At 44.4% G+C, this 26991-nt stretch overlaps 1 protein-coding gene and 1 long non-coding RNA gene across 10 annotated transcripts in view; one reads left to right on the top strand and one right to left on the bottom strand.

The window, feature by feature from the left end:
* The window catches only part of NFIA (nuclear factor I A), a 234484-nt gene that overhangs the window by 123790 nt on the left and 83703 nt on the right, over positions 1 to 26991 (top strand). For all 9 annotated transcript variants that reach the window (XM_062582116.1, XM_062582114.1, XM_062582115.1 and 6 more), the window contains exon 3: positions 3622 to 3687. In XM_062582116.1, the coding sequence (XP_062438100.1) occupies positions 3622 to 3687 (66 nt within the window). The remainder of the gene's footprint in view (positions 1 to 3621; positions 3688 to 26991) is intronic.
* Positions 7833 to 10378, bottom strand: LOC134143695 (uncharacterized). Its single transcript, XR_009959164.1, has 2 exons — positions 10264 to 10378; positions 7833 to 10003 (listed from the first exon to the last, which is right to left on the bottom strand). It is a non-coding gene; the product is annotated as an uncharacterized LOC134143695 (long non-coding RNA).

The following is a 26991-nucleotide window of genomic DNA, read 5'->3' as shown; positions in this document are numbered from 1 at the left end:
CGAGCGTCTGTTGTCTGGTAACCTGGACTCGAGCGTATTTATGCATGCCAGCTTTAGCTAGTTTAGGGTTAAAAAATCCTAACCACTAACTTTTTCAACTAAAAAAGCTCCCAAATAAAACCCATTGTGCTATTCAAGGTTAAGCTTCCTTAAATATAAAACTAGATTCCTTAGTGATTTTTTTTTAAATCAGCAATCTTAATAGTGGTTCCTCACTATAATATTTCCAACTCCATCTGAAATCATTTAAATCCTCCCCTTAATAACATGCACTTTATTGTAATATACAGATTCCTTGGCTTCCTACCAGCCTTAGCTTAAGGCACCAATGAAACTCGTTGCCGCAGGGGGCCGTGGATTCAAGAGGGGCTCGCATCTACTGTATATTTTGTTTTGTATGTTTTCCAATGGCTCTAATTATTGCAGGTGGTAGAATTTAACTGGCAGTGTTGTTGCTAAAGAAAATAGGCATAAAGTGTATACTGTTTTGCAGAGTGGCTATCAAATATATAGAAAAGAGAAAATCAAATGAATTGTTAAACTGCTCTATAGTAAGTGATTTTATTGATTTAATGCAAATGCTTATGAAAACGATCTTCCATTTCTATCAATTATGTATGGGCAAAAATTAATTTATTCCTCTGGTCACCTGTTTGGCTGACGGACTCAGCAGGACAGACGTTCCCCCCTCCCCTTGCAGCAGAGCCCGCAAACCACTAAACGTTCCGAAAACTGGAATTTTAAAGTTTGTGCATGTGCGAAACAAAACACAACCCCCCCGGCAGGAGTTATTGCCAACTGCTGCAAAAGCAGAGAGCGAGCTGCGGAGGGTGAACGAGGCTCTGTCGTCCTAGGCAAGCCTGTAAAATACAACGGCTCTGATTTTGCCAATCCCTTAACCATGTGGCGGCACATTTATATGTACCGGATCATCTGCGGCATCTGAATAAAATCAGGGAAGCAAAATTCTGCATATAAACATTTTGGCTAAGTGCCTTAACTCCGGGTTCTTATCTGGGGTTTCCACAAGATGCCACCTTGCATAACAATGCTCAGCAGACGCTTGCCCGGGACATATTTTCGGTAGCCGTCCATGATCTCTGCCACAAATGTATATTTTTTAAATTCTGCGTCTTCCTGCATTTTATTGCCCCGTACCGGGGGCTTTTGTTGTCATCTTTTAAAATTATTATTTAATTTCAGCAGCAGGGATGGGTTGCAGAAAAACAGAATTAAGGGAAAAAAAGCCTTGCAGGAGCCAGAGTAATAAAACAGAAAGTTAAGATGCAGCGTGCGAACGAGCGCCCCGCGCTCAGCGGAGGCTCCCTTTTGCCACGAGCTCTGGCGTTGGAAGAGCAGCGCTAAACCCGAACAAAAGTACTTTGTTTCTCAAAGCCCAGGAGCGGCTGCCGATGGCTGTGCTGCGCTCCGGCTGCAGAGCCCTGCCGGGCAGCCGAGGTGGCACGCCGGAGCCGGGAGCGCCAGCTCCGAGCCTGGCCCCGCCGTGTGCCCGCTTGCTGCTTCACTGCCTTGCCTGGTATTTTTAAAGGAAAGCGTGGCCTGAGTCACATATTTATACAGCAACTTTTAAAAATACATATTTTTTTTTATGGCATTCTAACTCTACTTTAATCATAAAGGCCAAGCGCTGATTGAACCATAGCTTGCTGGAGGAAAACAAAAGCCCCCCAAATAAGCAAAAGCTTAGTGCATGCCCTGTAAAATGAAATACGTTGGATGTTGACTTTGAATGTTGAATACATATTTTGCCTTTGCAATATTTTACCGTTGTTTCTACCTCTGCAGCGCTGGAAACATGAAACCTCCTGCCAAAATCTGGTGTCCAGAATATACCAGCACTGTGCCTATTGCCCTGTAGCCTATCTGCTCTCACTGATTTGAGCTTTGATTAAAGATAACCCACCAGGTCAACATTTAAAATAAAATTGGCGAAGTGAGAATATTATTTTTTTTCCTTAAGCTTGATTGGAGAAATTATTAAAATAATAAATGTAAAAGCAAACAGATTTTGGAGACATTGGGAACTATGTCATCAATGTTTTAGCAGAATTTCTTTGATTTTAAATAGAAGTATCTTGACTGAAGCTATCTTTGCTAAATATTTTGAATGTTTATATTCTGAAATTTATCAAAATGTGTTTTGGGAGCACTCTTTTTTTTTACTTGTAGTTTTTAATTTATACAAGATTGTCCTCTAAGCTTCTGAATGATACCTAATGCATACAGTCAGCAGGTAAAAAAAAATTTGAATATTTAAAATAGGCATTTTCTTTATAGTGCTCTGCGGTAATTAAAATCTTCATTTGCTTAAAAGCAAGGAACCTTTTTAAAGCAATAAATTAGCATTGCTTGACCCAAGGTCACTAGTAGTACTGCTTCTTCCAGCGCTATTAATACCTCAAAGAAAAAGAAGGGGTGGTGTTATCACTCTATTGCAATAGAAGTAAGATTTTCAATTTAATCACAGTTAAGTGTCACGACCTTTTGATCTTGCATTGGCTTCTCACTGAAATGTGGTCAAATTTCAGACAGCTAATTCTCAACTCTGCAAAGTCAAGGTGAAGTCACATAGGTTTGTCATGAATGTAGGTGGTTTTGATGCAGGAACAAATGGTTTCATTTTCTAGTTCTGTTTCACTGCAAAAACTGTTTTTAGAGGATGAAGTGATGACAGAGCAGTTAAAAAAAAACTAGTGAACTCTTTTATAATTTTTAATGAATTAAGGAAACGATAATTTGAGATTTTTTTGAAGAAAAAAACCTTTTTCGCGCGTGCAAACGGCTTTTTTCCCCAAATGGTAGTATTAGAAACAATTAAGAAGGAAAACAGTGTTTGCCTAAACTTTATGCGAAGAACAATTTTTGAACCAAAGAGTGACCTTAACATAAAGTAGAGTTAATACAGTCTGAAAAAATGCAAAACCCTCGTATCTACAGATATTCTTTCATGGATCTTTTTATTGTTTTAGGCAAGTATATTGTGTTTGTTGGAGACTCTTAGCTGTGAGTTTGTGGAAGTCAGTATTTGTGCAAGTTCTGAAGTATCTGATCTCGTTTTATAGCACTGCAAATCAGGAGCAATGCCATTCATTTCAGTGGTGGTGTCGTGCTGTAACCACTACAGAAGTACGATGAAAATCAGCGCTTACATCAGTTTTGCAGATTTTTAGAAATGTGTAGACAGCAATCTCCACAACTTTGTAGCGTTGCTTAGTTACCTTTATATGCTAGCTCGAAAATATGTTTTGAGACTTTACTATGTGTTGGATTAAGGATCTGGTTTGTATACAACATAGAGGCTGCATTAAAAAAAAACATGCGAGAAGGTAGTTTAAATATACCTTCTCTAAAAAGAAGGATTCTGAAAGCCTAATTTATGCTAATACACAGACCAAGCACCCTATGTAGAGCCATAAACAAGATTCCCTTTTTTTTTTCCAGCAAAAATATTACCTAGGCACGGGACTTTTGCATTATCATGTCCTAGTGCAACATTCCTGTCCTTAGTTTGTACTCTCAGCCTTTTGAGGAAGTCTGGCGCCTCTGATCTATTTTCCATAGCAGACCCTGTAATTTTTGGCTGTATTTTATGTTTTTCAGATTCAAGTCAATCTGAAAGTCCCAGCCAGCCAAGTGAAGCTGATATTAAGGACCAGCCAGAAAATGGTAAGTTCTTACCTGCTGCTCCTGCTTTGGAATATTAAAACAGCCCATATTTATCAAGCTTTTTTTCCCTATGTCTAGCAAAAAAAGATTATTCAGAATAACTGACATGAGGTAGCTGCAAATAAATTGTGTACTCTCCTCATAGTTAAAATGCTGCTGTTTCACTAAACTGAGGTAGCATTTCTCCAGTCCTGGAGAGACACTTTTTTTTTTTCCTTTAAAAATTATTTTAATTAGGGAGATGCCGTGACAGAGCCTGCTGTATGCAACCCTTATCCTTATTCCTCCATAGCAAAGGCTTTCAGTCCCAGGGCCGTGAGTCATGACCCCCTAGGGGTGCGTACTTCATCGCTCTCGTTTTTATCTATGTGCTTCCAACTTCATTTTGTTTATGGATGCTCGCGCCTGACACACAGAAGTACCGAACTTCCAGTGCCTGGCCAGCTCATCATTTTAGAGTGCAGGATCTCAGCGAGTCCCGGGAAACAAAATGGTTGCACTGAAATATGCTTCTGCAGAGCCGTCCTCTTACTGCAAAAATCTGCTGAGCAAAACCAAGCAGCAAGCGGTACGATTTCAGGGCAGGACTGCACACCCGTGAACGTGCCGGCTGCTCAAGTGGGCACCCACTGACACGGGTGCTGCCAGCGTTGCCTGTATTTTTATCGACATGTTTTAAGGGTTGTGGCTACTGAGGGTAAGCAGTGGAGGGAAGCTCCACGATGGCGTGTCACTCCTTTTCCTCCCCGTGCTTCCAGTGCCATGGTTTGGGCAACAGCTGCTTGATCTTATTTGGAGGTAGCGACGGGACTGTGAATTTTTGGGGAGTGCTAATATTCTGTGAACGAGAATGGTTTTAAATTAGAAGCAACAGCTTTTAGGGAGCCAACGGCTTCCACTGTAAAACAGCCTGAAAAAAATAATTCAATAACAGCCCGTTTCTGTAGGGACTGTGTGTGAAAGGATAGGCGCGTGTGTACGGGACCAGCTTCCCTTCCTTTTTATGGTGAGATAAGGAAGACCTCAGCAATTTCTGTTGGTCCAGCAACAACTGAGTTTTCTTTTACTGCTTACGTTTAGGGCTGAGAAATAGCAGTTCCTAAAGCGAAACTAACTTACTAACTATTATTTAATAGTTTTTCTTTACCTTTTTATCCATAATCAGTTTTTTTTCCTAAGACATAAGTGGAGGCAGAAGGACTGTACTGGGGACTACTGTACGTACACAGAAAAGAAGAGTTTGCGTGGAGGGTTTATGCCTCAAAAGCCTGTCGTCCTTTTCTGGACGTTTAAATCTGTCTCACATAGAAATATTGTAAATATAGTACTAGGATTCCTTTTACAAATCAGCAAATTGTTGTTGCCTCCGATCTTTGCAGCACCGAGCACGAGTTTTGAGGACTTTATTAGCAACCAAACAAGCTGCAAACGAGTAACAGGCTGAAGGGCTCGTTCAGGTCTCTGCTGCACCTGAATCAGGGTTCACGTGGCAAATGGAATTAAGGAGAGAAGTAGTAGTTCAGGTTCACCAAAAGCTTAAAAATACGAGCTTACATTGTAGGACATACAACGTAGGCCTCATTGGCTTGGTAAGATTTTGGCTTTGGGGGTTCCTGCGTTTTCTTTCCACTGAAATATGAATGGTTTCGTATGTTGAGGGATTTTGTTCTGCTCATCTCCAGACATATCGCCTTAAAACATTCTTGTTGTTTCTGAAAGACAGAGCCTAATTTCTCTTATCAATCCTGCTCACAGAAATTCTAATTTGTAGCCAAAGGACTGTGAGGTTAAGAGAAGAATTGACTAAACTGTGATTTTTGTTCTGCCAATTCTGATAATTTTTTTGTGTGTGGAATATGTTGCCTGTGTTTATTAAATCATATTTTTAATTTAGAATTTATTAGGCACCAAGCATGTTGTTATTTCATGTTTAGATAATATTCTTTCACCACTATCAAACCGCAGATCTTCTTACCCTGCTGTTCCTTAGTCTTAAGGAAGCCCAGTATTCAGCAACCAGCCCAAAAAGCAGCAGTGTCAGGGTTGAATAATGGAAAATCTGTAAAAGCCCAGTGAAATGAAATATCTCAGATTTTGGAGCCTTAGTCTTCCTTGTAAAACAAGCTTTTAATGAATTCCGAGAACTTTGCTGGTGACATGTTAAAGGTACTCTTTTTTTTTTTTTTTTTTTAACAGGCAGGAAAAGGATTTTTCTTTTTCTCAGTTTTACTAAAGGGTATTTTTTTTTCTCCCAGCACAGCAGAATCCTTCTAAGGGAGCGGGCGCCTTCCGCAGCGCCTGCGTGGGAGCCTGCGTGTGCCGCGGCGGCAGGCGCGTGCCGCTGGCCCGCGCGGGGCTGCTCCCCCGGGCTCGTTCGCGGCACACGCAGCCCCCAGCTCGCCGCGAACCCGGCCTGTAGATCAACACAGATCTGCAGCTCTTATCTCCCAAACCTGAGCATGAAAGCAAAACTGCAGGCTTTAGAAAATGAAAAACTGCACGCACAGAAACGGACACAATAAATCATATTAACTGCGTTGTTCTGCACTTGCTGTAGACCCACTTGCGCAGGGCCTGATCCAAATCCCTCCGGAGGCGATGGGAGTCTCGTAATTGATTTTACTGAGAGTGGGAATGAGCCCACACAGAGAGGAATTTCTTAAAAATCAAAGAAAAATAGCATTGTGAATAATCTTATTCCCACTGCCGCTAGCAGCAGCATGACCAGATTGAGGGCAGATTTGGAATCGTTTTGCATGTGTTTCTAAAAGGCACAAAGAAGGGTATCGATTAAGTACTACCTTTTACATGCATGCATTCCTTCATTTTAAAAAAATAAATCTTTAAAGGCCTTGTGAGGGTAATACAGCCTCTCTACTTGCCTGTTAATATCCTTTCTGTTCCACTCCATAAATTCTAGAGCTATTTATTATACACATATATTTTGCATACCTTGAGTAATGTAGGTTCAAAAGGGTCAGCTATACAGCCCTGAAAAAGAAGGCCTCCTACTACAAGTTTTAATTTATCACTTTAAATTGCATGTGTTATTTAGGAAAACTTGTATGTCTAACCTTCATTAAAGGGAAGTGCAAGGGGGGAAAAAAAGCATTTATTTTTTAGAGCCACCTCTTTCTTCTAGGGGGCTTCACAGTTGTGTTTTCTGGAGCAGAATCATCACAGAAAGGAAAGATTCTTGCACCTTCGTCTCTCAGTGGTGGTTTTGACGCCCAGCTCCAGCCTTTTCTTGGGCCATCATTAAGCCAGAAGAGGTTTCAGGCAGTCACTTAGCTGGTCACTCCAGCAAGGTTTTGGAGAAACATTACGAATTCTTTTTTTTCCCTAGACAACACCATGACCATGAAAAGGCAAACGTGCAGGCAAGGCAGGGCTTATTCATGCGTGCATGGTCCAAACGTCTTGGCCCAGAACTGGAGGAAAAGCCACTGCGTCTCGTTGCTGCGTCTTAGGGCAGTTAACCTGGGAGAGCTGCTCAGGGAGAGCAGGAAAACTCGGCATTTGCCTGTTTGTTACATGGGTGAGGAAACGTGCGGGAGAGTTGTTGAAAGAGGCCGGCAACTTTATTTGAAAGGCAAGAGCATGTTCTGATATTTTGCTCAAATTAGTTTTTTTTCTGACCAGCTGGGTGGAATACCCGTGTGGAAAATTCCCCACTTTTGTAGTTGCCTAATGGTATGTAAAAGCTTCATTTCAGTTGGCACTGTGAACCGATTTCGCAACGCACCCAATCACACACACACACACACAAAAAAAAAAAAAAAAAAAAAAGCTTATTGATTTTAAAAGCTTGTTAAATGCACTGGGTTTTTTGATTTGTTTTTGTTTTTTGTTTTTTAACTAGTTGTCGGTGAACTGAGGCTGATAAAAGGCCGGTCCGGTGTAGTGGACTGCCTGCCTGCCTGGGGACCGGGAGCAGCTGAACTCCCGGCTCGGCTCGGCACTGCCGTGGGCTCCCTCTAGGGCTTTTTCTTTCTTTCAGTTCTCCACACGGCTGTTGGCTAGGCTTTCTTTTGTAAGTAGGATTATTTTAAACTTTTGGAGGAGAACTTTTCAGCCTTTCTGTCTGCAAAACGGGGCTCTCTGTGGTTTCGGAAATTTGTTGACTATTGAAAATCAAGTCCTGCTCTGCTTCGGTAGGGTTTTAATCTGGAGAAAGGCAAAGAGGGTGAAACGCAAACTGGTTAATAGTGGGGGCACGACGCTGTGTTCCTGCTGTCACTGGACGGATGTCCGACATCCATCAGGCGATGTTGGTGCTTGATGTGGTGGTACCAGCAAATTAATAACTGCGGTGTAGAGGTATGCCTGGAGTGCACCGGGTAAAGCAGAAGAGCGCTGCATCATTTTCTGTAGAGCAGTGATGTTTCCTGAGCATGTGTTCTTGTGACTTGATGACTCCGAGTTAGCAGCACATCACTTTAATTGTAGATGAGCAAATTCTTCTTAAAGAAGTTGGTAAATTCTCCCACTTCAAGTGAGCAAGACAGCATTCATTATTACAGCTGATTACAAATGTGTGCCAAATTCACTGCTCAAACAATTTCTGAGGAGGGAGAGGCATTTACCTAAAAAATAAAAATGTTTAATGCCCAAACCAAATGCTTTTTAGTTTTAATGTATTCTTGCTGCTTTGAGCTGCAAGTACCTTAACAGCACGGCAGGAAATGAAAGGCACATTGTTCTTTGTAATGTTTAAAAAAAAAAAAAAAGAAAAAAGAAAAACAATGATGTACCATAACTCACAGAACTCGTTTTTCAACCCTGCAGTAATTACACTGGACTTGTAAATATCTGTGAATTCTTTGCTTAAGTAGGGCTGGACTTGGGCATTAAACCCTTTTTAAAAAAAAAAAAAAAAAAAAAAAAAAGTTTAAGTATATACTCACTTTTCCATGCTTAAAACATAAAGAAGGAAATTCTAGTCCTCAGGGCGTAGGGTAAAGGGAAGGCAGTACTGGGCGGGTCACAGCAGACATCGTATGGCTTTGACTGCAAGGAAGGAAGGATTGTGCGTAACCTGGCGAAATGCGAGAGCACCTTGTGGAGCCGCGTCTCTGTCTTCACGAGCAGGCTGCAGAGCCCAGCCGCTTTTTGCATGTTCTCCTCCTAGTCCCACAAACCTGGCATTTGTGTTTTCTACCGAGCTTCAGCTAACGGGAGTCCAGGCCTGCCAGGCCTGTGAGTTAGGCGCTCTTCTGGTATGCAAAGTTCGGTGTTTAAAGCTGAGATGAACTGAAAACCCAGCTATGCTTTGTGGGTTTTCCCACCACTCAACTACATTATAAATTAAATGGTAGGTGAGAGACCTATAATTCCGTCTACAGCCAAGTTTTTTAACTAGTAAAAAGTTATTTCCTTCTGAGGCCATTTCATGTTCCCAGGTCATGGTTGGTATCCAGTCTCCACCAGTGCAGATGGAGGCTGGATGTCTCCCTGTCTCTCTCAGCTGTGATAGCCCTTGATGGCAGCCACCTTTATGCTTATTCACCAAGGAGATGCTGCGAGTGCCACAAGACGGTGTCTGAAGGTGCCTGCAGGGTCAGCTGCCCTTGGAAAGCAGCAAGTCTAGGCCGTTCCCCAAATGTAGGTCCTTTAATTTCCACCTGCCGAGGGCAGAGGCTTGCACAGTGTTTCTGAACGCGCAATAAAACCGGTGCTCTTAGGAAGGACGTCGTCTCAGATGACTAACATTGTGAAACACCTCATTTACAGCAGATAACCAAGCACCACAGAGAAAGTTTTCTATCAGTTAGAGTTGCAAGCAGGGTAATACAATAACAGCAGTTTTTATTAGCGTTCTTGTTCATCGGATCATTTGCATCGTAATCCTGTAAATGCAGGAAGACCCTCCTCTCTTGTTTACAGAGCAGCGCTGGAGAGCCATCATAGCCTGAGGGACTAATCTAAAATTAACTTTGCTTCAGAAAAAGCTTTAAAAAAAAAGCCCTTAGCATTTTCAGCAAGGAATCTCATAGCTGGCGACAAAGTCACAACTCAACGGTGATGTCAGCTTGTTTGCACCTTTGTAACGTGCCAGGACCAAATTCTGAATGGATTTGCACCTTTAGAGATGACGCTGTCTGCTGGGAACAGCAGCCTGGAGCGTTGTCCAGGCTCGAAAGCCGTGGCCGAGCAGGGCAGCCTCGGTGGGGCCGGTCTCTCCTCCCTTCCTACGGGCCGAACGGGCTGGGTCCTTCCACCCCGGCAGGACACATCCGCTGGCAAAGGTTCGATTAGCTGCAGCCTGTGTTTCCTGCCGCCCTGGCGGGTGCTGCATGCAGTTAGCCGTGAGAGCCTGCATCTCGCAAGGAAACAAAAGCAGATATATCTAGTTATAAAATTAACTTCTGTGTAATTTAGTCCTACATTTTTATCATCTTATTTAATTTCAGATAGATTCCAACAAGAACTAAAAATACAGTATTTTAATCATAATAGCCTAGAACTGAGACTTCGCTGCATTTGGCTGTATTTCCCAGACAGCTTCATGGCTCTCGTGGAGAAGCGTCTGAATAATTAGTAACGAAAACACTATTTTTTCCCCCCTTCTCTTACCATATTTTCATTGAGATTCGTGCTGCAAGTGGGATGATCTCGCGGCCCGGATTGCAAGGCGCCGCTACGCCCGCCCGGGGACTGGACGGGGGCTCCGCCGAGGCCAGCATTTCGCCTGCTTATCAGGGGCTGGCACGCCGCGGAGGAGACCCCGGCACGGCAGCGGCGCGGGGTGTCGCCTGTCAGTCCGGCGAGATAGCGGCAGTCAATCAGGGTCGGCCGCCGCCGGGGCCGCGTGCAGAGCCTGTCTCGTCGGTGACCCGCCGGGTTGAGACCGGCGGATTGACAGGGGCCTCCGGTTTTTTCGCTGCTGCTAACCGTTAACCTTCGCAGGCAAAGCGTTCCCACAAAAAAAAATCATCCAAGGCAAGTATGACAGGAGATATTCAAAGCATGAAATGAATGCTTACAGCATGACAAAGCAGCGCTTGAAAGACATGAAACGTCCACTACGCTTGGAGTGGCGGAATGCTGCAAAGGAGAAGAGAAGAATGGGGCTGGAGTATATATTTTTATTTCGCCATATGTGTGTACAGGAAAAACGCAGTGAACCTTTCCAGTGGATAAGGTGCATAAATACAGCTGCAATTATTCTAAGTCATTTCAAAATATATTTATATGCTGTTGCTATGTTCCATTCCTCGCCGCGTATATTTATCCACCAGATAAGAGTAAGGGCCGTCTAGAGGGCAGCCTGGAAACGGGCTGGCCGGGAGCCCCCTCTTAGGCAAGGGCTGCGCCGCCGAGCCCGCGTGCCGTGCTGGGGGGCCGCGGCCGGCCCCGCGCTGCAGCCGCCGCACGCGGGCTTCTCCGGGGCGCGGGGCCTCCTCTCCCCTCGCGGGGCGGTAAAGCGGGGAGGAGGCGGAATAGGTGATGCCAAGGCCCGGCGAGCAAAACAGCCTCCCCCGAACCTGGCTGCTTGTTGTCGGATGTAGGAATTTCCTAGTGCCTGCAATGCAAGACAAAGGGAAAATTTTACTTGCAGGAAAACTGCCTTCCACAATAACCAAGAAAAAGAAAGAAAAACCCAACGCTGAACGCCCACACCGAAGCAGCACGATCCGAAATGTGAACTTTTTACGCCTCCCCAGCCGTCTAGGTTAGGCTTCCAACCAAGGGATCCTTTATTATCGACATGATATACCCTTGACATAATTTGGCGCAGTAAAGCTTCTTCTGCTGAACTCGTGCTTTCATTTACTAGATCTGATGAAAGTTCTGTGAACCACAGTAAAATGTGATAATTAGTAGTTTAATTCTTTTAGGGTGTGCGTATTAATTGAAAAGGCTTGAACTATAAATACAGGGCCTGTGGATAAAAGCACCCTCTGAAATCAGTCGCTTCTCCGAAGTATTCATTACTTGACATCTATTTCGGTAGTGTCTCTTTGCAGCGGTGCCAGTCGGCTCTTGAAGCGAACGGGAGTTCGGCACTCAGAGGTCCAAACAGCAAAATCCAGCGCGGCTCGGTGCTGCTCTCGTGCAAATAGGAAGCACGCCCCGGCGGAAACTTTGCCCTCTGCCATCAAACCGCTGGGCGTTAAAAACGGGTTTCTGGAGAATCTGGGGCCTCCACAGAGATCTGCCCTGCAGATCTGTTAGTAAAACGCTGGCTCTTTTGGGATAGAAGCCGCAGGAGATAGAAGGGGCTGCAGGCCGAGTTTCTGGGCTGGCCCGTAGCGTCCGCTCCCACGTGAGGTGGAGGAGAGCACGCTTCTCCTGCTCAGCAAGCCCACCCAGGGCATCCCAGGTCCTCCGCAGTTTGAGTCCCAGCCAGCCTGGCACTTTATAACAAACCTTTAACTTTCCCCCTCCTTACGCAATTATCCTGAATCATATCTAGGACCATCAACACCTGAACCAGAAGCCTCTGCTACTTCAGCTGGACTTTAGCTCGTTCAGCTGCTGGCGGCGGCGGGCAGCGCTGGGCCCCGCTGACGAGAGCGGCCGTAACGGGACGTGCCTTCTCGCCCGCTCCGGGCCCTCTCGGCGCGGTAAAGCGGGGAGGAGGCGGAATAGGTGATGCAAAGGCCTAGCGAGCAAGACAGCCTCCCCCGAACCTGGCTGCTTGTCGGATTTCCTAGTGCCTGCAATGCAAGACAAAATGCAATGCAATGCAAATCCTGCCCGAAGCGGGAGCTGTTCTAGTGACTCGAGGCCTTTCCAGGATGTAGAGTCGCTGCGCAAACGTGCGGCGTGATTTCACACCTCTCTCTGGTTTCTCTGTGTGGTGTGGTGACTGGATGAATTATACCTGTTTTTACACGTACAGGGTGATTTCCATGCGAAGGGATCCTAACCTTTGCATATGGTTAGGACGTAGGAACGTGTACGGTTTGTACGTTCAGAAAAACCCTGTGTGCGTATGCTGCAGATTCATGGGTTAATCAGGTGGTTTCCAAGTAGCCTTAATTATGTAAATCTTAAGTTGCGTACGGGAGCAAAACCATCTGCATGAAGAATGTGCTTACAGCAACTTCAGAGACGGTTCCTTGCAGTGCAGGGCTCCTGGAAGTGAGACCGGCAGCTTGATTTTCGTTATTGGGAGGGAAGGACTCTTCTGTGAAACTAGTCTCCCAGGAGGAGCTGAATCTCTTCTACAGCTAGCCTGGTCCTACTTTTGAAATGCAGAAGTTGCTCGACAGGGAACAGAGAGAAAGTTTAGGGTGCCTGTCGCAGCACTGCGAGAATAACCCCCCTCTGAAGCCTGGCTGTAGTGTGAGTGAAATGGAAAAATACCAGATCCGTTTCTTGGAAAGTGAGAAGGAGACTTTTATTTGCAGTGGTTCACAAATATTTTCCCAGGAGCGACGCAGCGAGTGCGGCAGCAGGGGCAGGAGGAAGGTGAGGCGGGCGAGCAAAGAGCGCTGCTGCCGCTCGGCCGTCGTCCTGCCCACCGCGGGCACGGCGAGGCGCGTGCTCCGCTCTCCTCCTCCTCTCATCAGCGCGGGATCTTCAGTCACGTAGCTTTTTTCTCAGGGTTGTGGTCGCGTCCTGTTACGAGTTTGCCTGTGGGGTGCTCGGAAGGTGCTAGCCGCTTAGAGGTGCTGCTCACTGCGTGCACTTCACGTCTGCGGCCTTAAATTTTTTTTGCTAACCCCTGCTGCGACTGAAGAAAATGCTGAAGTTGGACAGTTGGGAGTTACTGCTGAGTATGTGCTGTAAACTATATCATCCCTCTGCCTTCTCCCCATCTCCCCCATCCTGCTGAAACCAAGTGATTTATAAAATGCCTTAACATTCTTGAGTGAGTTCACACTATCACCTCCAGGCACTGCGCTGAGGAGTCTGAGCAGGGGATGGGAAGCACAGATCTGATAGCTGGTGTTTTTCTCAGAAAGAAAAAAAGCAACTGATTAAATTTAAAGGAGAAAAGCTTCCTGCTATGAGTTGGAGTAAATCTGTAGTCAATATAGCGCTTTCTAGTAAACAAGAGATGTACGTGGTTGTAGCGTTTTTTTATTATTACACACTGCCATTGTTTTCCATTTTCATAAGTTTCAATTAATCTAATCATCTTAGAGTGTCTCTCGCTTATGTGCCTAATCAACCTCCCGTCCTCCCTCACTCCTACTTGAAGCAAGGAGATCTTCTGCAAGACACGTTCTGGTATGAGGAGCCCGCAGCTCGCTCCTGTCACTGGCGAAAGGAGGCACAAGAGAAAGACAGGGCTGCTGCGAGGCATCCGGATATCTTTTCCTCTCTATCTCTCGCCTGTGCAAAACACATGGCTTGCATCCCAGCCCCTAGCCGCCTTCGCCCTCCCCCTGCCCCGGGCTGCTGCAGCACTGGGCTGCCAAGGGGGAAATGACACTCTCGTGGTGCAATGTCTCACTAGCCGAGCCAGGATAAGAGCTGGCAGTTTTCTGTGCGGTCACCAGGGCAGCCAGAGAAGTAGCCTTTAGCCAGGCAGAAGAGGTAAATATGGATGTCAACACCATGTTTCATACTACAGTGGGCCAAATTCTTTGTTGGCATTGCTTCTCCTAAGATCACGAAGGAGGGATACTTCTTACGTAGCATATAATGCTCTCACATATAGAGAATCCCGACGTCTGCCCCTGGTATTTTTCTACTTCTGTTCCGTGCTCTTAAAATTTTATCTCTAACAGAAGGCTCTTTGACAGCTGCTTCCCCATCTGAAAACCTGCTGGTGTTTGGGGGGTGTCCCCACCTGACCAGCTTTGCAGTGCAGACCACCTGCAATTTTCCCACATGTTCTACCTCAAAGTCCTTAAAAATCAGGGAATTCACTTTTAGGAAATTTCCAATAACAGAATGCCAAGAGCTAGCCTCGTCCCTCATGCCGTATAGAGGGGAGCCAAGTTTGTTGTGTAGCAGAGCATGCCACAGTTTGAGCTGCAGGAGGAATGGAAGAGGTGAGAAGCAGGGAAGAAGAAAACAAAGGGACCTGTGTTACGGCAGCTTGATGGGCTGGGGTGGCTGTGGTTTTGAGGCTGAGGGGGAACCCCACAAACTTTTGTGAGGGAAATCTTATAAAAGTGGTGTGGTAATTTTCAATAACTCAACTGGGGAAAAAAAAACAAAAAAACTAAAAGGGGCTGGAAAGTAGATTGCTGATGGCTGTCTGACATGGCCATGAATGATTCCTCTGCAGTAGGGCTGGGAGTCTTCCACTGTTAGAAGGAGGCAGAAGTAAACATCATCTCATGTACAATATAAATGTAAGTTCTTATTATTACTATTGCTATGTCAGCTGTAAACTGTTCCCACGAGAACAGAGATGCAACATCATTGAAAAAGAATGTCTTACTGTGAAACGGGCAGCAGAAACACTGTGGCATTATCTGCCGGGTAATGAATTTACCTTGGTGACAGATCATTATGCCCTCCTGCAAATGAACCGGATGAAGGGCAGGAACACAAGGATAACTCAGCAATACTTGTATTTTACAGTCTTCTGAATTTTAAATAAAACAGTAGCCAGATGTAAATGTAAGAATACTGAAGCATAGCATCTCAGGAGACACTGCCAATGGTAAGATACGGGGAGGAAAGCAAGTTTTCATTCAGATCTATGCTAACATGATAGTATGGACTTCTGAGGCTTGGCTTTCATCTGACCTAACATTATAGAAATAAAATTTGACACCTAACTATGAACCTAAAATTAGTCTAAAATCTCCCTCTACAATCAGGAGAGATGCAGGGTGGTCTAGGGGTTCATCTCTCTCTTTCTCACTTCAGAGAGGTTTAGGACAGAAATATTTCAGGTTAATGCTGTGATTTCTCTGGACCTGAGATTCTGGTGCTAAAGGACGTCTCCCAGCCCTTTCCCACTCATCCTCATAGGCAAGAAGTGGAAAAAGAAACACTTAGGCTGCAAGAGCAAAGCAGGGCACTTTGACTTGGCTGACTGACTTTGCTGTAGAAGAGTGGACAGTATATCTACTGCCCACTTGTACTTTCTTCTCTTTCTGTTTTTGCCTTGACTTCGACAGAATGGGAGGCACTGATCTTAGATAAATTACCTTTTGAGAAAAAGAAGTGCTTCTGTGCTCTGTGGAAGAATGTGTCTAGGGGTGGGCATACTGGCAGTAAGAACTTCCTCCTTAACTCTCCAGTGAAGTTTTGTTCTAAACTTCCCAGATGAAGCCATTATTCAAAAGTAAAAATGTTCTGTTCCATTTCTTGTTTTCATTCTTTTATGTGTCTGGGGACTAAACTGCTATGAAAAAGAGCCCATTCTCACAGGATGCTTTGCCTAATTTGCAGACAAGAGAGGTTCAGCTATTCCAATTACGATGAGATAAGAATCTGAAATGTTGGGATCTCATCCATCCTGAATTGAACTCTGAATCTTCCAAAGTCTGTCTGTCCTTATTTTTTTTCCTTTATTTCTGTATTTCAGTAATGCAGGCAAAAAAAAAAAAAAAAAAAAAAAAAAAGAAGAAATGGATGTTTATGCATTATAAACCGTAATGGATGGCTCTTCTTTTTACTGGAGTTGCTTCAGTGTAGTGTGAAGGTCCCTGAGAGTGGAATCCCTCTTCCATTTTCGTTGTTTCTGCCTGCCACTCGTCAGCAAAGGTCTGCCTGTCGTGTAAAATCAGTACCAGTAGGAAGTCTCATAGTTTACTTGTACAGTACTGTTAGAACGTACTCGAAGGCTGTCACGGTGGCGGTGAGCCAGGGCCTGCCTGTCCCTTTCCTCTTCCTTTCCCCACCAAGACTTGCGTTTGGACTGCGCTGCGCTGCTGCAGGGAGGACGAGCGTGGAGCCCACCTGGAGGCCTGGGTGCTCCTTCCACGGGCCCGCGGTGTCGCCGACACTCCCCGCGGTGCTCGCAGCGCTTGTTCTGTGACCGTGGGGCCGAGCAGGCGGCCGCAGGTCTGGTCAGCACCAGCATAAGGCCTAGCGAGCAGCTTTCCTTCTCATTGCCTCCTGCGTATTTGCCAGCTTTAGCCCGCCCCAGCCCTCCTGCCCTAGAGCTAGGCCTCGCTGTCTCTGTTCTCTCTCCATTCTCTCCCACAAATACGATTTATAGCTTCCTTTCGCCGGTGAGATGCAGGAAGCCTTTCCAAAGACGGTGGCATTCGGAAAGGCCCCACTTTCTTGCTGGAGAACGCATGAAATTAGATATGGGCTGAGACGGTCCTTCCCCACGCCTTCTGTTTACTTTGTTAATCTTGAATCCCTCCGAATACACTGAGAATTGGTGAGCTCGGAGGCCCTCTTTGGGCTACAGCCTGAGGCAGATTCTGCAGAGGGACAGAGAAAATAAATTTGGTCCATGTTCTGGCCTGACCTTGGCCTGAACCTGAGAAAGTGAATGTCCCTATCACACCAGCATGTGTCTGTGGAAGTACAGTAAACACAAATGGGGGTCACTGGCCCTCTCTGTTGTACAGTTGCAGGCCAGGAGTCTAGAGCTTTGGGCTGTCCGCCCGAGAACTTGTTAATAAATGTCCATTCTTAGTCTGTAAAGGAATGTAGACAGGGCATCCTGCCCTACAAAACACAAACTCGGAATGAAACGCAGAGAGAGAGCCTCAGTCATCCTGCAGAGCACTGCTGCTGGTCTCCACGTCCGGTGGTTTCTCCAGCCTCTGGATTTAAGCTGCTGCTCTGGGACTTGCCTGGGGGAATTCCCCGCTCATACCTTGTGGGTTTCATTATCCACCCCTGTCTGGGATCATAGCTGCCTACCTAGCCCCAAGGGCGCCGGGTCTTGGGAACTCCCTTGATAAGTCAGTCTGTGGGGCTTCCTCAGTACTCAGAGGAGGTAGAGACCTGGCTGTGAGACAGGAGAGCCTGAATCTCCCCCTGGAGTGGCTCATCTAAAATTCATGCTGTATCCGTACAGAAAGGCAGGCTTTCTTGAAGTCTTCTTGGCTCTGTGTCACATCCTCAACTGCGGTATCATATTGTAAATGGGAGAGTAGTAGGTTCTGCCCAATCTGCTGAGGTGTTTCAAGCGGTAACCCAGGTGGGCAGCTTTGAGGTTGTGCCGGCCATACTGCATGGCTCTGGGACATGTGGGTTAACAGAATATCCTAAATATCCCAAAATAGACTGAGAGTGTGCGTGCATTTTGGGACGCTGCAAGATCCCCAGACTCCTGAGGTTCGTCCACATGGGGGTCTCTCAGGGCAGCCCTGAGAGAACTTCATGAGCCCGGTAATGGGGCTGGTCAAGGACGGGCATTGTACACAAACTGGACAATATGGACCAAGCCAGCAGACTTCCTCAAATCCATAGGACTTGTTCCTGTTTGAGATTAAGCCCTATTTGGGGTAGGATTTTTGAGTCCTAGTTTTGATTTCAGTCTTACATTTTTTCCTTACAAATTTAGGGGTCATGTGTGTTGTTGCACTGTGACTATTGGAAAAGTTTTTCCCGTCTCAGTCATAAGGATAACATATAAACCTAGCGGGGGGGCGGGGGGGTCAATCTCGTTTGGCCTAAAAGTTATCAAAATTAAGAAATTACTACTCTGTGCAAAGAATACAAAAGTAACAACCTTCTGGAGAAACAACTCTGAGGGACATAAAGGAAAGAACAGCAGGTAAAGGGTGTGTGATTTGCGTCGGTTTGGCTGTGAATCCGAGCTTTATTTGTGTGGTCAGTGCATGAGGTGTAGCAAGTAATCCTGAAGGCAGAGGAAAGCCCATGCGGAAGGGTGGAGCGGGTCGACCCTGCAGCTTGGCTTCACTTCCATGCCCAGCATCCTTCTTCTGGAGGCGAGTTTGCGCTATCTAATCTTCCGTGGATATTTCTACAACCCCCATTATCGTGGCGTCCGGCCGCATTCCTTTCCGAGCATGCCGGCGCGAAGAGCAAGGGGTGCCAGGAAGGGAGAAGGAAAGGAAAGAGCTGCTGAGGTCACCGGGATTTGTGTCCGTGTCGCCCAAAGGGCCGGCGGCAGGAAACCTGCCTCCTCGCCCGACCCCGGCTCTGCTGACTCCTCCTGCACATGGGCTTTTTCCAGAGCGTTCTGCCACGTACCATAAATAAGTCAACTACTCATATAACTAATGTGTAATTTAAAGAAAACAAAAGCCAAACTAGCACCTCTTTTCTGAGTCCCCTTTCTGCGTGTCTGCAGGGCTTCGAGCTCCCTCAGCAGAGTAACCTCGGGGAGCACAGTTAGCTGCCGCCTGCCAAGGGAGGGTTTTCATAGAGCCCAAAATAATTACAGCATCGCCGAGTCTAGTTGTATAATTTCTTGGCAATATACTAATTAAAACTAGATATTTACACATGGCACTTGTTTAAACTTAAGACTGATTTTAAAGAACCTGCATGCTTATAACTATATACCATGGCTTTATTGAGAATATTTTTCATGCAGGTTGAATTCCTGAGCTTTGTTATGAACATAAGTGAGCTCACAGCTTTGTCTCCAGGCCTGACTACTTCCCGGGCATCCGAATCATCCTGGTATTTCATTCCGCTGTCTAAAATTATTTTTAAAATACTACTTTTTTTTCCCGTTAGTGTATTTTTATAGCAATTAGAAGCTTCCCTGTGTTTACTAGCAACAGACAGTCCAGCAGAGCTGAGTGTTTAATGTGATGAATAGTGTTAGGAGCTAAGAGAAAAGTCAAATGCGTGTCGACACTTATCAAAGCTGCTCTGCTGCTCAGAATGACTGTTCTTGATACTCGTTTCATGATAAACTTCCTCAGAACATGATGTTACTGGAAAAAAAATTATCCGCTCTGAGAAATACGCAGGTGACACAGTTGAGTCAGCAGCTTGCAACAGTGACACAGGCTTACGTTTGTAAAAATCCCCATTGAACTTTTGTCATTTGCATAAGTATATCACAGCCTCAAAAATTGTCACCGCAAGTGTCCCACTTCTTGTGTTCACTTGGTAGCGGTTTAAACTAAGCAAAAATCTTCCTACCGTCAGATTACGAAGAAGCAGAATCCCGGGGTTAAAAGTCTTAATGGTCACAAAACTTTCTTTTTTCACAACTAAGTCATCATATAAATGTTAGTGTCTCCAGTTAGCACTGATATCACTGGGGAACATGACGAACATGGGAAAATAAGAGGCCACTGTGGAAGCTACAAAATCCTACCTCCCGTAAAAGAGTTTTTAATTACTGAAGTTGCAAGCATTTCTCTGTGCACAAGCATCTCAGCATTCATAGGTGGAAAGTACCTCATGCTGTGTTTGAAATATCAACTGGATTTAAAAGAAGGCTTTGTGCTTTACTATGGACCTTTCTGCCTCCTGCAGATGGTCCCGATCACTGAAAAGAGACATGACTTGTGAGATGTGTAGACCTCCGTGCTGTTTGTTGTGCTGCTCTAATCCTGCTTTACACCCATAAAGGACTTCACCCCTTAAGCCCTTACCCTCTTTCTCCTAAATATTAAAATTATTTTCCTGAGTGTCATACCATATTAAAGCAGAATGAAAATGGGTTTAACAATTGCTGGCATGGGGCTTCTGTACAGCATGTGTGTCACAAATCATGTCACTTTTCAGCAATAGGGCTGCTGCCAGCGGGAGGCTCAGAAATGCTCATGTTAATCAAAAATTTTAATTTCAAATCAAATTGACAGTTTACACATGGTGAGAAGTGCTTCTCACCATGTGATATTTCAGTATGCTACGCTGGGCAAAATGGGTGCACTTTCCTGTTAAGAATTTTGACTGCAGTATCTGCAAATTTATGGGTTTCAGTGTATTGGGTATGGTGAGTAGTTGATCTAAGGGAGCCCCTTGGAGAATAGGAGACAGAAGGGTTTTCATGCAACCTGGCACTGGTGAGCCGCTGTTGGCACATGCTGCTGGAGAAATGACAGGTATTCAATAAACATCACTATGGTTAAGAGGAAGATTTAAAGGAGGGAGGGGCTGCAGTGCTATAAACAGGATTTGAAACAAATGTGCTTATTTCAGTCCCTGATTAGTCTGAACGTCTTAAGTATTCCAGACCAGTTTTTAAATATCTTTACATTTATTTTCACACTGGTGTTGTATACACAGTATCAACAGTAATATTTATGAGATTAATATCGTAGGCTAAATGCTAATTCCAACTGGTGTGAAACCAAGTAAACTCTTTGTATGCTGAGGCATGCTCCATGGGTGTGAAAGACCGAAACGTGGTGGCACGTCATGCCTACGGCAGGCGTTCCCACCGTAGTGTCCCACAAGTCCTCCCTTCCGCGAGCAGCTTCCCTGAAGTCGGTGGACAAAATCTGGGGGGCAAAATTTCAGCTGATATTTGATAGGAGTAAGACTAAGGAGCAAGGACAGTTAACAGAGGGAGTGTGATCTGCCTCAGGGACACTATTCGTAGAAACCGTTGTTTTCAGGTTGTACCACAAATGGGATGCTGACATCAAATGGCCAGCTGAAAAGAAATTATCATTACCTTCCTTCTCTTTCTGGAGAGTATTTTCAGCTCTTTGATGCATCTACACGGGCGAGAGGGTGGGCGAGAGCCCCGTGGCCAGCACCCCGGGGAGCGCTGCAGTAGCACGTGCCATCAGCATCTTCGAGAAGCTGGGTCTGCTCAGGGTAACCCGGCAGCTTCTCTGCGGTCACTTGGAAGTGGAGTCGTTCCTGGAACGACGAAGCTGAACTTGCAGTCTCGCTGCAGACCTTGGAGATCACCGCTGCCGTTGCTCTTGGAACCAGATTTGATAAAAAATATGAAGATAAATAACTCCTCCATATGATTATTTTCAGGGAGGGAGGCTTTTCTTTATATTACTCTTTCTATTGTTAGATGCCATAAATATTGTGGAATAGCTATCCTAGTATAGATTTTGTCACACTTACTTTGAAAGGGTTTTAAGGAGCACATTATTTTATAAGCTGTCAAATGACTATGACCATTTATAATGATATTTCTTATTTTCTTTCATATTTTCTTTTTGAAGACCTGAAACAGAAATATGTTAATTTAAGATATCCTTTGCTTCTCAAGCCAGAGGGTCCTAAATAGTATTAATGCAGCTAATGTATTTATTGACGTGTATATAGTAGAGAGGGAGATTCTTAATTTTTATCATCCTATGGAAGAATTTTACTTAATTGTTTTCCCACCTAAATCAGTACTGAAGAGTACGCTACTTAGGAGTCATCAGAAGTGAAAAATTATGCTAGACTTGCAGGAGCTTTTAATGGTTTCCATTGCATGAGCTTTCAGAGGTCCTTAAAACTGAACTTGAAGGGCTTTCAGGCTTCGCAAGATCTTCATCTTCATGGGAAACGAACAATTCCTGTGTCCTCTGCTTGGACAGTACTTGACATGATTGATTCCAATCCATGATCGGTTCATTAACAGGAATAAGTTGCCATTAATTTCACTATCTCTGTACTTAAGTGTAAAATGAGCTGTATCTCCTGAGAGTTGAAGCCCTTGTGGATCCACGCAGGATCAGCTGTTGGAGACACAGCTGGTCTGTTACCACATTTGCTCTGGTCCGTGTTTAGTAATTTGGAACCCACACTCTGAAGCTCAAAGTGACACATGTTGAAGTAATCATTAAGCACTGCTATTATCAGACGTTTTGAAATGCCATGAATATCAAAGGCTACGTGTAGTAAAACGTTGCGTACGTGTTTCTGTCCTGACTCCCCTCTGGGCAGGGCCTGTCGTCGTGGGTCGGGTGTTTTCCCTAGTGAAGCGCGAGAGCCCTTTCTCTGATCCTTCCCCCAGCATGCTGAGATCTTCTTTCCCAAGGACCACTGCGAGTGCACGGGCTGTATGGCAACCGCGCGGCGCTGGAGCACAGCTACCAGAAATGCGTCAGGGAACCTTCGCAGCCATTCAGAAACTTACTGCCTGCTAGATACAGGCCCTTTTTAGCGTTAAAAAAAAAAAAAAAAGGAAGAAGAAAGAAAGAAAAAAGAAAGAAAAAAGAAAAGCAAATAACTTACCAATGATTTTGCATGTTGTGAAGGGTTAACAAAACTTTCATTATCACACTCTATTAAGCCAGGACCAGGAAACAATTTCTAATCGACGCTGGGATCTGGGCAGGGATTGTGCCGCCTTTTGTAGCAGGTCTCCGATCTGTGTTCGCTATTCTCCCATGCTCACTTCCAGCTGTTGTCATTGAAATCCCACATAATCTCCCCAGGTCAAAGGGCAGTCATCCATGACTGCCGCTGTTAGGAGGTTATGCTGATTTCTGTTGTCAAATATTGGCCCCTTTCTCTTTCAATCACTGCCATTCGTGTTTTTTTTTTTTTTTTTTTTTTTTAAAAAAAAAAGATCCAGCCTAGAATTGTATTACATGACTTTAAAGTCTTAAAAGTGTTCCTCTATTGTCCTGACACGACATGCCCCGGACGGGCTAATTCGTTCTGATGTAGGCCACAAAGGATGTGCTGGGGCTTCTTACAAACTCTGCTAAAGCCAGGTAGGCGAGCGTCAAGGAACAGCGGCGCCTGCGACCTGAAGCCCAGCCTTCGGCTCGTAGGAAAGCGTGTAATTTGTCTAAGGTGCGCTATTGCTGCGGCATTAAAATTAAATTGGAAATAACAAGCGAAAACAGAAGTAGGAGCATTGGTTGGGCAAAATGAGAGAGTTGTGTATCAACATTAATGTATAGTATCTTGCTTAAACACTCCTATATAAAGTCCATGAATTAAAAATGTGGTATAATTTACCGTTAAAGGTTAATCTTGTACAAATGTGAAGAACACGTTTTGTATGAAGGAAAAGCAAACAAGGCCATTGCAACAGCTCTAGGGGTCTATATTTGGGGTCTGTAGGTAAATGCAGATTTCATTACAGGTACACATAGTGTTAAGGGAGCCTGTGGCCTGTATACAGATCTGTTGTGCTCTCTCTTTACTTGGCTTAACTGGAGAAGACATTCCCTTGGATAGAGTATCATAGGCTGGGTAGACATTGCAGTCTGGGATGAATAGTCTCTTCAACTGTTACATTTAAAAAAGAAGGGAAGGCAGCGTATTTCCTCATTTAACGTAAATTGGATTTAGGTTTGGCAGATCCCTATTCAGGAAGCTTGGAAAGTTTGTCGCTGCGGATTTGTCGCAGTTTCCAAAGCGGGAGAGTGACCGCATGCCTTTGGGTGAACTCCAGCGCTGGTGCCCTGGGGCCGGGTAGCCCAGGAGGAGCGGGAAGCCCCGGGCTGCTCCCAGCCCTGGGGTGCTCCTCCCGGGCGCCCTGCGGGAAAAGCGGGGTGCGTCTCGCTCCCCGCGCGTGCGGCGGCACGCGGCCGCTCTGCCAGCCTGCCCGCAGAAGCCGAGGGTTGCGACTTCCTCCGTGCCCGCCTGGGCCCGGTAGCCACATCCGTGCGCGGGGATGTGGTTTTGGAAGGCAGCGCAGCCCCTGGGGCTGCGATGGTTGGGTCAGCCCAGGCTTAATGAACTCCTCTTCCAATTAGGCAGAGCATAAATTACAAAGGTCTGGGTCGAAGCACGTGTGTTCTGTCTTTTTCTTTTCTCTGGAGAATGCATGTTAGGACTAACTCTGTTGCTCCCACACTCCTAACGCTGTACAGCCATGGAAAAGCTCATCTGTGGGGGATCCTCAGGGTGATCCAGGTTCCCCGGGGTAACATCCTCCCTCTCCAGGCCTGCGTGTGCTCGGTGATATGGCATTAATTTCCTGATCAATATTATTGCTGCACGTTGTGAAGCATGGGATTATCTAGATAGAGGATAAAACCAAAAGGAATCAAGTTGCACTTTGAGTAAAGAGGGCTTTTCTTTTAATCGGGCATTTGGTTAAGGTAATAAGCTTGAGACCCTAATTGATTATTACTATTTTAAGATTTTAAGGTGGCTATGTATAGTGAGATGCTTGACATGGAAAAGGCTTTAGAAATGGTCTCAAGGCTAGTCTTGTGGATCTGTCATGTAACTTCAAAATACTGTAAAAAAATCAAAGTCTTCCAAAAAGCTGTTCGCTAAAGCTTAATACATCGTCACGCAGACTGTAGTGCAAGAGAAATAACTGGATTTGGACTTTTTCATCTTCAAAGGATTAACTCTTCCCAATAATTATTTAAGTTTGAATTTCAGGAAACAGATTGCGTCTCTGTTTAGAAAATACCACATATATTTATGGTGCCGTCTAACTATTTTATAAGAAAAATAATCATGTTGGATTACATAAGTAAACCTGCTAATTAAATAACAATAATACCTTGAGCACCCTGAAAACATCTTCTGATACTCAATTAAGGAACAATACCCCAATGAACTTTAACCTGTAGAACATATTCAGACTTTCTACATAAAAGTAATTGCATCAGTCATGATTTTCTCAAGCTACAACACAAGCGCTTGATTGGTAGATCAACATCTGAGGCTCCTTTTTCAGCATTAATTGGGAAAGCAGACAATACTCTCCCTGTAAACTAGATTTTAGGACGAAGGTTAGTTGCCTTTGTACACGTTTACTCATTGAAATAGGAATGTTTGCTTAATAATTCAAAACAAATGGCATTAGACAAGAAGCCCTAATCCTGATTTCTCCTCTGCCAGTGTAAATTAGGAGAAAATCAAGAGAAATTCTATTTGGTCAGTGTAGAAAGGCTTGTTTAAAACTTCTGTGAGATCAGAATTAGGCTCCAGAAATTCAAGCTTTTTTTTAATTGCTGCTTCTTTACTGGCATCGAGAAGAAGAATATGTAATCTGCATTATGAAATTTCTCCGCAATTAAAGCAGTCATCAAGTTATGGCAAGATGTTTTTCTTGTGGTGCTTGTTATGATGGTATTGTATATTGTTTCTACACTACACCAAATATGTGATGGGGTAATGGTATATTATTTATTAGTTAGCATCCTTATGTGCTTTATTCAGTTTGGGCTTATTAGTCGTTTTTTTTCCCCAAGGGAAAAAACGTTTGTCCTTGTGAGTCTGACTCAAGTGAGGTCTTGTGTGATGACATAACTCTCAAGGACTTAGCTGGCCTTAGATTTGGGTTGAAAGCAATGATTCAGCAAAACGTATAAGTACCTGCTTAAACTTTCTCAGCCCATCTCAGAGCAAATAAGCATGTGCTTTAGACAAGCATGTGAGTAAAATTAAGCATGTGCAGTAACTGCTTTGCTGAGTCAGGGCCTGCCTTGGTAGCCAGGTGTCTTAATTTGTGCCCAGAATTCCAGTGAATGAGCTTTGTTAGTTTTTATAAAGTAAGAATTCTCTAATCCTCATTTTGAACACCTGCTTTACTACCAAAATGTGACGATAGCACAAAACTGGAGAGATAACCAGATTGCATTACAGCAATTTCAGTGTCCTGTCTTTGGGATATTTAACAAAAGTATCACAGTGCATGTATTTCAGCAAAGTATGCTGTATGAAAAGTAAATCTTGCAAGCTTTCAAGATGTTTAATCATCTTTTCAGTAACGAATCTCTTTACTGCTAACATCTGCATATGTAATTGCTTAACTTTACCTATTTTTTTCTCATTCAGAATTAAGTGGAACAGCCAAATTGATACAATTTTTACATTCTGGCTTTCATTAATAGGCACAAAATGTTTGCTTTTACATCTTTTGTCAGTCTCGCTATTTCCCAACCATTCTTCTTTTACTTATTTAGTTTATCCAGTTTATGCCGTTTTGTTGTTGCATTATTATCACTGTTTGGAAGACTGCTGAGCAAAAAACTACAGTCTTAGGCCCGAATTTTGCAATCTGAGCCATACGGGCAAATCTAAACTTTTATGGAGTTCCACTGAGCTGAGAATTGGCATACCAGCCACCCAGGGAAATGAGTTCAGCACACACCTCCTAGCCAAGGGCATCCCTCCTGTGAATATCAAGATATTATTAATGATTGGCAAGATTAGCCCCTGATTTCCTAATGTTTGTAAGCAAATAACAAAATGGCAAATTGTGAAACTCGCCTTTCATTTGTGAAATATTTATTTTCACTAAAGAAAGATGAAAATCTAATCACTCTCGTTGTGTGCTGTTGTTTAATGATTACTATTACCTGATCACACATCAGAAATGTTCCTACATAAATAAATGGACATTTCAGGCACACTCAGCAAAATACGATTTTATGAATAATAAAGTTAGCAGGCCCGAGCTTAGCTTAACCAAGTTCCCTCATGCACTCTGGGACCTGGGAGCTAGAATGCATTGAAACCCATTTCATTGCTGTTGTTACCTGTATTTGCTCGATTAAGGTAATATCGTTAGCCGTACTACGGTCGTGTTTTTGTTGCATGATTACACAGGGCTCTAGACTTTCTCTTAAAGAATCAGCCAAATGTTTTACCTTAACTGTAACTTGT

The sequence above is a fragment of the Rhea pennata genome, chromosome 8 (genome assembly GCF_028389875.1).
Source record: "Rhea pennata isolate bPtePen1 chromosome 8, bPtePen1.pri, whole genome shotgun sequence".
Lineage (NCBI taxonomy): Eukaryota > Metazoa > Chordata > Aves > Rheiformes > Rheidae > Rhea > Rhea pennata.
This window is presented reverse-complemented; position numbering and strand designations above follow the sequence as displayed.